Genomic DNA, 10,770 nt, shown 5'->3' on the forward strand with positions numbered 1-10,770 from the left:
CGAGTAGTGAAGCTTTTGTTTTCTTCTTCTTTTCAGTTGGCTTGGGCTCGCCCCTTTCCGTTCCGCGGTTTTATTTTATTTCGGTTTTTCCTTTTGAAAGGGTTCTCTGAGTTCTGCTCTGTGTCGACTCTGCCCCCTCAGGGCGACACACCCTGCGATTGAGTCCACCCGTCAGTAAATCATAACAGATATATATATATATATAATTATTTTTTGTAATCGTACCCGATCCGGTTAGTTCTCCGCGACTCAGGTTTATATCAAGGTTCGTCTCCCTCGAGACTATTGTGTAAATATTCGCGTGAGCGAACAGAGGTGCTTAAACTTTACCAGCGCGACACTCAAGGCAGAGCGGGGATGGGTGCTGGTAGCGACCACCGCCGTGGCCAGCCAACCCCGAGATCCGCTTGAGCGCTCGGCGCGAGTGCTCCGACCCCGCGGGTCCGGAGCTAGATGCGAGAGATAGAAAGAAAGAGGCGTGAGGCGAGCCTCTCCTTCTCAGCGTACTGATCGGAGGAGGAGCCTGTGCGAGCTCGAACCCAAGGGGCGGGGTGGAGCTCGTGAGCACTGCTGGTTCCCCAGGCAGCCAAAACAATGGAAAGAGGAAGAGATTCGGAGTACGCAATTCTCCTGGTAAAATTAGGAGAGTGCAAAGGAGTCACACCAAAACCTATTCTTTCCCTGAGTTACTTTTATTACCTCGGCCCCTGGGCCTACCGCAAACCCTCTATGAGGCCTCGCGTTACCTGTGTCCCTAACATAACGTGCAAGAGAGCACAAAAGAACAAGGGTGTGACGAGGACACCTGGCTGAGCGCTGCTTTAAATACCAACTCAGCCAGGTGTTCCTCGTCGCTGCTGATTGCCTGAGGGTGCCTTGGGATTTGTAGTCCTTATCCCCCTGGTCGAACTACGGACTGTGCGCCCTCTGGTGGCAGCCGGCGGAAGCTCACGGGTTTGGCTCCCTCTGGTGGGCGCAGAGGGAGTTGATCGGCCTCTTTCAGTGCGAGCACTGGGGTTAACTGTGTAACAGAGACAGAGTTAATCATACAAACAATGGGTCGTAAAGGTACATCCTGTTTGTATATCTTAGGTAACTTGTATAGACTAGGTGTAGCCTCCCCCGGATATAATTTATAGTACAAAGCCCTGTCAATAGCATTGTTCTGTTCTAAAACTTTCAGACAATCTATCACCTTTTTTCTTGTAGCTACTGTCTGGATCTCTTTTTAGCAGCTCATAAGTAACAACATCACTTTCTCATGATAGTCTGTCTGGTTTAACAGAACAGTACATCTACCCATGTCAGCAGAAAGTATGATGATGTTATTGTCCTTACTAAGTGTAGTAAGTGCTATAGGCAATCACACTATTGTTATCCGTTAGTCATATTATTATGCCCGTTTTTGTCCAGCTTTCTTCGTCTGCAATTGTCGAGATATCAACCCCGTTCCAACTCTAAATCATCCAGCCTGTTCGGGAATAGATCGCTTGTATACAGCTTTTTGATCTGCCTGCCCGTTCGCCAGCTACGCCTGTTTTTACGAAAATTTTGACTTCAATTCATTTTCAAAAAAGTTCTCGATATTAACGCCATTCCAACTCTAAATTGTCCGGCCCGTTAATGACAACAATGCTTGTTTACAGCTTTTGGATCCACCCGCCCGTTCGCCCGCCATGCTAATTTTTTTGTCCCATTCACTTCCATTCATTTTTTTGAAATTTCGAGATATCAACACCGTTCCAACTGTAAATCGTACGGCCAGTTAATGACACCCCAACTTGGATACAGCATGGGCATACGCAGCCCTGCCCGCCTGCCATGCCCGTTTTTTAAAAATATTTTGAGATATCAATGCCGTTCCAACTCTAAATCGTTCGGCCCACTGATGACACTCCCGACTTAGATACAGCATTTGCATACGCGCACCTGCCCACCCGCTGCACAGCAATCACACTCGCATTTTCTTCAGGAAATGCAACTCTCTCGTCTCTGCTGATGTCGGATGGCGGTGGCTTTGCATTACTAAGGCAAGCTGACACTTTCATCTGTAACTGTTTTGCTTCCAGATCAGAGATTTTGTTGTGGATTGCTGATTCTGTGGCTGTAATCAGTTCCACTACTGGGACTTGCTTCTGTGTAACAGAAAAATTCTGTGGTCTGTTGGTGTTTCTGTCCTGCAGCAAGCAAGTCAAACTTTTTTTGCTGCCTGGTTTTTGACTTTTCATGTTGTCCTAGATGAGCCTTCTGCATGAAGTTAAGTAAGTCTCTGTACTATCTGCTCCTCTCTAGTTTTCAAGACATTGATTGTGAAGTTAGTTTGTCTCACCCGTTCATTCAGTAGCTGGTTCTGTGCCTTCTGAATGATCTTGCTAGCTCGGTGACCCTTGACAGAAGATCTGAGTTGCAGGCTCTTAGGTGTGGTCCCGCTCTGTCTGCGTCTGATGTTAAATCGCAGGTGGTTCCTGTAGTCAGCCATCTTATGTGCCGTTTGCTCATACTCTTGTACGAGTTTGAGGCTATTTTTACCGAAGTGAGTCAAAATCCCTTGATGCATGATCAGTAATCCATGTACTCAAAGTTGAATCAGTTCATCATCACCATCTTACTACGCCGTAATAGGAGCAATACCCAAATCATGTGTGAAAGGCACACATGGCCATTGTAATTAATGGTCATTGTGATTTGCATATGGACCTGATCACTGGTTCCATTGTTATGCAATGGGTGATGATCGGTTGCTATGCAAAAAAAGACTGAAGAAGTCACTTGGATGAGTGATGAAATGTATCTCTACAACAAACTTGTGTCCTGATGAACGGATTCAACTTTGTGGATTTGTGTATCTGGATTATTGAGCATGCATCAAGAGACTTCACAGAAGCTTATGTATGAGGTGACTGCATCCGCATAGTCGTCCAGGTTATTGTTTGCAGCTTTGAAGGAGTCCAGACGTTCCTTTAAATTTTCTATGGTTTCAGGAGACCATATTTTCACTGACTTCCTCTCAGGCTTTGTGGTTTTGAGCTTTTGTTTATATGAGGGGATGAGATGAATAAGGGAGTGGTAAGAGTTACCAAATGGGGCACGGGCCGAGGCCTGGTAAGTGTCCTTAATGCTGCTGTAGCAGTGGTCAAGAGTCTTATCTTCTCTGGTGGGACAGCTGATCAACTGTTTATATTTTGGCAGTTCAGCACTCAGGTTGGTGTGGTTAAAATCTCCCATAATGATAATAGGAGAGTCTGAGCGTTGCTGCTCAGCTTCTGTAATCTGATCAGCCAGCTGTTGTTGGAATAGGCTGGCATGTGCTATCGGGGGAATATATACTCCGACCAGAATTATAGAATTAAATTCCCGAAGTGAGTAGAATAGTTTCCAGCTGATAATAAGAGTTTCTAGATCAGGAGAGCATGTTCTGTCCAAAACAGTTGCGTCTGTGCACCATCTGTGGTTAATATAAAAACACACTCCTCCACCTTTAGTTTTCTGACTGAGAACAGGGTCGCGGTCTGCTCTGTGCAGTGAAAAGCCGTGTAGCTCCACCACAGCGTCAGGAATTGTGTCATTTAACCACGTCTCACTGAAGCACAAAGTGGAAGCGGTAGAGAAGTCGTTCTTATCAGCGGTTTTAATTCGACCATTTTATTGCTGAGAGAGCGCACGTTAGAAAGAAGTATTCCAGGAAGCACTGGTCTGAAGCTGCGTCTCCGTAGACGTGTGAGTTCGCCGCCTCGTCTTCCGTGAGTTCTCCATTGCTGCTGCTCATCATAACGTGATGCCGGCTGGTGATCTCCATAACTCCGAAGAATTTCAGCTGGTATATACGCTCCAAATCCGGTAACTGTTTAGTGGAGTTAAGCCTCTGATGTATAGAAGCTCATTCCGTTTAAAAGTAATTCGAATTGTGTTGCTATACGTGAGTTTAACAAATAAAACAAACAAACACACGAAACACCAAAACACTGTGGCTGCCTCTCTGGGCACCATGGTAACAATACCTGAAAATAAGAAAAATCATGTTGGCATACAGCCTTTTTATATATGTTCAATTGCATAAATAAATTAAATAATTTCATTACATGTATGGATACAACATATAATATATAAAAATTAATCCTATAGATATGTTTAATATATATACATACACACATTTTATGTTTTTCATGTATGCTATAAACTTACATCTACATAAATCCAGAGGATACATGTATGATAAATAATATATCACCTTACAGATATGTTACATATTCCATTTCTGTGTATGATCACCAACAGTTTTTATTTCACACACATTGAGATTCCAGTTATCTGATGTTTCATCTTTTCTTTCTCAGGTTGGATTGTTGTTCTCTAACAGGTGAAAGTTGTGCAGCTCTGTCCTCAGTTCTCAGTTCAAACTCCAACAATCTGAGAGATCTGAACCTGAGTCACAATAAGCTGCAGGATTCAGGAGTGAAGCTGCTCTCTGCTGCACTGAAGAATCCACACTGTAAACTGGAGATACTGGGGTGAGATTATAACACACACACACACACACACACACACTGTACACTGGAGATACTGAGGTGAAATTATAACACACACACACACAGTAAACTGGAGGTGAATTTTAGTCCAAAATTTTCCATGACTTGGTTTAACATTGAAAAGACTTGAACTGACCTTGTGAATCTAATCTTGTGTAACCAGTAATTACTTCTCCTGTCATGAAAGTAACCAAAGTGTGTAAAACATGACTAATAAATGATCCTTATAAATAACACAGAACAGTCAACACTAGAACTTTTGGACAAGGGTAATAATATATCCGACAATTCCTTAAATAATTAAATACTGTTTTTGCAAACTGTGTTCTGTTTAAAGTGAAGTTCTGTCCTTGTAATAGAATGTTCCTGAAATCGTTCAGTGCAAGGAAACGTAATTAGAAAAAAACAAATACTTTTTCACATCACTGTGTAAGGTTTTGTCTATTTTAATGAGGTGATCAAATCAGACTGAGCTGCTTTTTTCTCCACCAACCAACCAACATGCAGTCATGACCCCAATACATCTCTCAAAACTAAATTAAACAAGACAGGGGCAGATAAATAATGTTGGTTAAAACAAATCTAGAAGAGGATTCACACTGATAGAGAACTTTGTTAAAGTCAGGATGCTCAGACTGATACACTTTTCATAGCCGAGAATAGCTGTGGCTACTGAGAAGGTGGTGGTGCCTGTAATAAAAAGTTTTTTTTAAACAAAGTTTTTATTTTAATCAATTAAGTGCCAAATGATTTCACTAAATTTAGCTAAAACGTTAAATAGTGAGTGTGTGTTGAGGTGTAATTGTGATGAGTTTGTGTGTGTGTGAGATGTAATTGTGATGAGTTCTTGTTCTCTCTGCAGGATGGTGGACTGCTATATTACAGAAGAAGGTTTTATATCTCTGGCTTCAGCTCTGAGATCAAACTCATCATCACTCCTGAAAGATCTGAATCTGATCCACAATAAACCAGGAGAATCAGGAGTGAAGCTTCTCACTGATCTACAGAAGGATCCTCACTGTAAACTGGAGACACTATAGTGAGTCACTGACTTCCTGTTTCATTATAACAGAGGATCCTAAACTTTTTACAGCCACGTAGCTCCTGTTACATTAAACTGAGTTCCTCCCATGGCAGAGGAGAAAGTATTCACACCCTATATTAAAATGTATAAATATAAAGATTACATGAAAGTTTCTAGATAATAATGTTAAAATATTAAACTGTTCTGGTACGAACTTCACCTGGTTTCATTTTATAAGACGTTGTGATTGGTTGGAAAGATTTCACACAGTGAGTATCATCATCATGATAAAGGTGAAGGAGCTTCCTGAACTTCTCAGGAACTAAATAATACAACTAAACTTCAGTAAAAAAGCTACAGAGCCACGACAAACACCTTCAACATCCCAGTCAGTACAACTGGTTCCATCATCACAAGAGGAAAGATGAATGAAATCAGAATAATCTGGGGTGTAAAATGTGTAATAAAAGAATAATAGCAGGTAAATCCACAAAGTTGAATCAGTTCATCTGGACACAAATGTTGTAGAGCATATGCAAATCACAATGACCATTAATTACAATGGCCATGAGTGCCTTTCACATATGATTGGGGTAAAGCTCCTATTACGGCGTTGTAAGATGGTGAGAGATGTACTCTCAGGCGCCCTCCCCGGTTCAGGGATGGTCGTTCCCTCTTTACATAGGCCTCTTTGACTCCCTGTTCAAACCAGCGTTCCTCCTTGGTCAAGGATCTGCACATCTTCATCATTACATGAGTGGCCGCTGGCTTGCAGGTGAGTGTAAACCACGGAGTCCTGGCCAGAAGAGGAAGATCTTCTAAGAAGGCTAAACTGTTGTTGCTTGCATCCTCCCTTGTGAACTTGATGTGTTTGTCCACCGTGATGTGGTCCGTGAAATATGGTACTTCCTTGGATTTTATCTTAACTACCTGAACCAATGACTTTGTGGCGTCCCTGAGTAGGACCTTAGTGCCTTCTTTTCCACTTCCTCCATGTACAGGTTTACAACAATAGGTGAGACTGGGGACCCCATAGCACACCCATGTTTCTGTTTGTAGAACTGTCCTCTGTACGCAAAATAGGTGGACTGAAGACACAGTTGTAGGAGTGTGCACACCTGGTCCATGGTAAGGTCTGTGAAAAAGCCCGTGTGTTGCAGCATGTTATATGCAGATGAAATGTTTCTTTCATTGGAAAGCTGAAGCTCCACCATGGGCAGAACAGAGATCAGAAGCTCCACATCCCTTCAATCTTCTTGTGACGGTCTGTCCAGTAACTGCAATATTAGATGGAAAGAGTCTTTGGCTCAGGTCCACATGCATTTCCCAGTCCCTGGCTATGCTCAGTGTACATAAGTCTAGAGGTGAGGGATTGGTCTGCTGTTTTTCCTCTTCCTGAATAAAGGATGTTAACTGTGGGAAGGTAATCTAGACATTAAGGGGGGGGGGGGCTGCATTGGCTGCACTGGTCTCTCTTTTGCTTGGTTATGGCGTTCGGTGTGTCTACCTTGAGTTAAGCTGTTCTTGGAACCCACCAGGATGTTTGAGTGTTGCTGGGGCTGCAGGTTGGAGACAGGCTGGATCTTTACCAAGCCAGAGATGAAGTGTACCCGGCCAATAAAGTGATTCTGATAAATGTTCTACAGTTACAGTAGATTTTTATCATTATTACATTAAATAAATACTAATGCAGCAGCTTAGTTGTTGTAACTAAATGTTTGCAAGAAGTCTTTCTGAGGTTCTAGATCTCAGGAATGTTTTAATGCTTTTAACGGTTTTCCTTATGTAAAGCACTTTGAAATGCCACTGTGTATGAAAGGTCCTATACAAATAAACTTGCCTTGCCTTGATTAACTAGTATTGATTAAGTAGTTTCTTTGAAACTACTCAAATTATTATTTTACAGCTGCACTACGAGCTGTTTGTTGGTTTTATTTACTCTTCACAGTAAATTCAATATGTAACGCTGTAATGCTAGTGCTTTTTTATTGAGTATGTAAAGTAACCTTCATTTTATTCTGTCATGCTGGAGAATTGATTTGTATAATAAAAGTAAAGGATTTATAAAAATGAACTTGATCTGAATCGCCCCTCTCTGTATAGTTAGTTCTCTTATCAATAACAGTAGAAATGAATAATAGAGAATAAATGTTGAGTTATAAACAGTAGTACAGTTATTACAGCAGGTTTAGATCTGATTGTAGGTTGATTGTAGACGCTGTTTTCTCTCTGTTGCTATGTAATGAAACTGGTGTTAATAAGAGAGACTGACTGGTCGGATGTAGACGGCAGTTCCAGATTCACTCTTGTACCAGAATGAATAAATTTTACTCCTGCATTAGAGGAAACGTCTTTAATGTGTCACTTAGAGTTTAAATGTGAAGATTTTATTCAGGAATGACTTACTGAGTTTGGTAATCAGTTCTATGATTAAAGATAAGCTATGAGCTAAACTAAAGCTAACATGATTGTGAGGATTGTTCTATTTTATTTAGTTAGAATATTTAAATAAAGCTGATGAGTTTCTGTATCTATGATGTAAACATAGTTTGAATAGGTTCATTAGAGCGAGTAAGGAGCAGTTTTACTACAGTGTTCAGCTATTTCTTTATATTTAAGTTCATTAAACTATAAACTTTTATTTTGTAATGTTAGTTTTTAATGAAAGTTAATTGTCCATACCAGATTTACTAAAACTAAAAGGAGGTGAATTAAGAACATAATGACGTTTATATGACATTTACAGGTCCTTCTCAAAAAATTAGCATATTGTGATAAAGTTCATTATTTTCCATAATGTAATGATAAAAATTAAACTTTCATATATTTTAGATTCATTGCACACCAACTGAAATATTTCAGGTCTTTTATTGTTTTAATACTGATGATTTTGGCATACAGCTCATGAAAACCCAAAATTCCTATCTCAAAAAATTAGCATATCATGAAAAGGTTCTCTAAACGAGCTATTAACCTAATCATCTGAATCAACGAATTAACTCTAAACACCTGCAAAAGATTCCTGAGGCTTTTAAAAACTCCCAGCCTGGTTCATTACTCAAAACTGCAATCATGGGTAAGACTGCCGACCTGACTGCTGTCCAGAAGGCCATCATTGACACCCTCAAGCAAGAGGGTAAGACACAGAAAGAAATTTCTGAACGAATAGGCTGTTCCCAGAGTGCTGTATCAAGGCACCTCAGTGGGAAGTCTGTGGGAAGGAAAAAGTGTGGCAGAAAACGCTGCACAACGAGAAGAGGTGACCGGACCCTGAGGAAGATTGTGGAGAAGGGCCGATTCCAGACCTTGGGGGACCTGCGGAAGCAGTGGACTGAGTCTGGAGTAGAAACATCCAGAGCCACCGTGCACAGGCGTGTACAGGAAATGGGCTATAGGTGCCGCATTCCCCAGGTCAAGCCACTTTTGAACCAGAAACAGCGGCAGAAGTGCCTGACCTGGGCTACAGAGAAGCAGCACTGGACTGTTGCTCAGTGGTCCAAAGTACTGTTTTCGGAAATCAAGGTGCCAGAGTCTGGAGGAAGACTGGGGAGAAGGAAATGCCAAAATGCCTGAAGTCCAGTGTCAAGTACCCACAGTCAGTGATGGTCTGGGGTGCCATGTCAGCTGCTGGTGTTGGTCCACTGTGTTTTATCAAGGGCAGGGTCAATGCAGATTTTGGAGCACTTCATGCTTCCATCTGCTGAAAAGCTTTATGGAGATGAAGATTTCATTTTTCAGCACGACCTGGCACCTGCTCACAGTGCCAAAACCACTGGTGAATGGTTTACTGACCATGGTATTACTGTGCTCAATTGGCCTGCCAACTCTCCTGACCTGAACCCCATAGAGAATCTGTGGGATATTGTGAAGAGAAAGTTGAGAGACACAAGACCCAACACTCTGGATGAGCTTAAGGCCGCTATCGAAGCATCCTGGGCCTCCATAACACCTCAGCAGTGCCACAGGCTGATTGCCTCCATGCCACGCCGCATTGAAGCAGTCATTTCTGCAAAAGGATTCCCGACCAAGTATTGAGTGCATAACTGAACATAATTATTTGAAGGTTGACTTTTTTTGTATTAAAAACACTTTTCTTTTATTGGTCGGATGAAATATGCTAATTTTTTGAGATAGGAATTTTGGGTTTTCATGAGCTGTATGCCAAAATCATCAGTATTAAAACAATAAAAGACCTGAAATATTTCAGTTGGTGTGCAATGAATCTAAAATATATGAAAGTTTAATTTTTATCATTACATTGTGGAAAATAATGAACTTTATCACAATATGCTAATTTTTTGAGAAGGACCTGTATATACAGTGAGGAAAAACCTACTTTACATCTAAACACCCGACATTTGAACTTTGTACTGATCAATAACACAGTAAACAATAAAGTCATGAACTGTACTGCTGCAGGGATCTTTGTTTCTACACCCCACACTAAACTCCTCTGCTAATAGCAGCACACATGCTAACATTTTAGGAACTAGCAGAAGCGTTCAGAACAATTAGAATGATAGACGTGATAGATAGAATGATAGATATTTTTACTATTAACAATAGACGCTAAAATGGATTTATGGAAGAGCTGAAAGGTAAAAAGCGCTGCTAACCAAGAGGAACTGTAACGGAGAGGTGAAGTTATGCTGCCACAGCAGTTGATGAGATGTAACCAGGGCTCCAAACTTTTGCACTAAACTGTAAATGTTACTGCAGGTCGGAGCTGAACAAACTCGCCTTAGTGACACATCTAGAGAGAATCAAACCCAGTTTAGTCTGCAAAGTTTTTACATTCAAATACAGAGAACATACAAATTTATACCATTTCAGCTGCAAACTGAATAAACGAGTGACAAAGCAGCGACCAGTTTATAATAACAGAACCGCCGACTCACTGAATCAGAGTCTCAATCGGTACATTTGAATCAATCCATATGAATCACTTAGTATGAATCGCTAAATTTGAATCAACGAACAATTAACTACAAAAACAAACTTTTCTCCACTAGAAGTTTATATAAACATTTAACAACACTTTCAAATAAGTAAAAATGATAAATAAACACGTTATTAATGAAGACTAATCTTCTACCCAGCCTCGAAGTAATAAGAATTTTAAGAGTATTTTAGAATCCGAGCAGACATTTTAGAATTGCTCCGGCAGAAGAGAGCGCATGCGCTGTAGCTCCTCCTCCTTTTCCTCCTCTGCTGAATGAA

General features: G+C 41.0%; 1 protein-coding gene across 2 annotated transcripts in view; it reads left to right on the top strand.

The window, feature by feature from the left end:
• LOC134309983 (NACHT, LRR and PYD domains-containing protein 3-like) overlaps positions 1-7,602 on the top strand; it is a 47,444-nt gene extending 39,842 nt beyond the window's left edge. For both annotated transcript variants that reach the window (XM_062991489.1, XM_062991490.1), the window contains 2 exons: positions 4,335-4,508; positions 5,389-7,602. In XM_062991489.1, coding sequence (XP_062847559.1) covers positions 4,335-4,508; positions 5,389-5,566 — 352 coding nt within the window. In that variant the 3' untranslated portion in view covers positions 5,567-7,602. The remainder of the gene's footprint in view (positions 1-4,334; positions 4,509-5,388) is intronic.
• Positions 7,603-10,770: the final 3,168 nt, after the last annotated feature.

The sequence above is a fragment of the Trichomycterus rosablanca genome, chromosome 3 (genome assembly GCF_030014385.1).
Source record: "Trichomycterus rosablanca isolate fTriRos1 chromosome 3, fTriRos1.hap1, whole genome shotgun sequence".
NCBI lineage: Eukaryota > Metazoa > Chordata > Actinopteri > Siluriformes > Trichomycteridae > Trichomycterus > Trichomycterus rosablanca.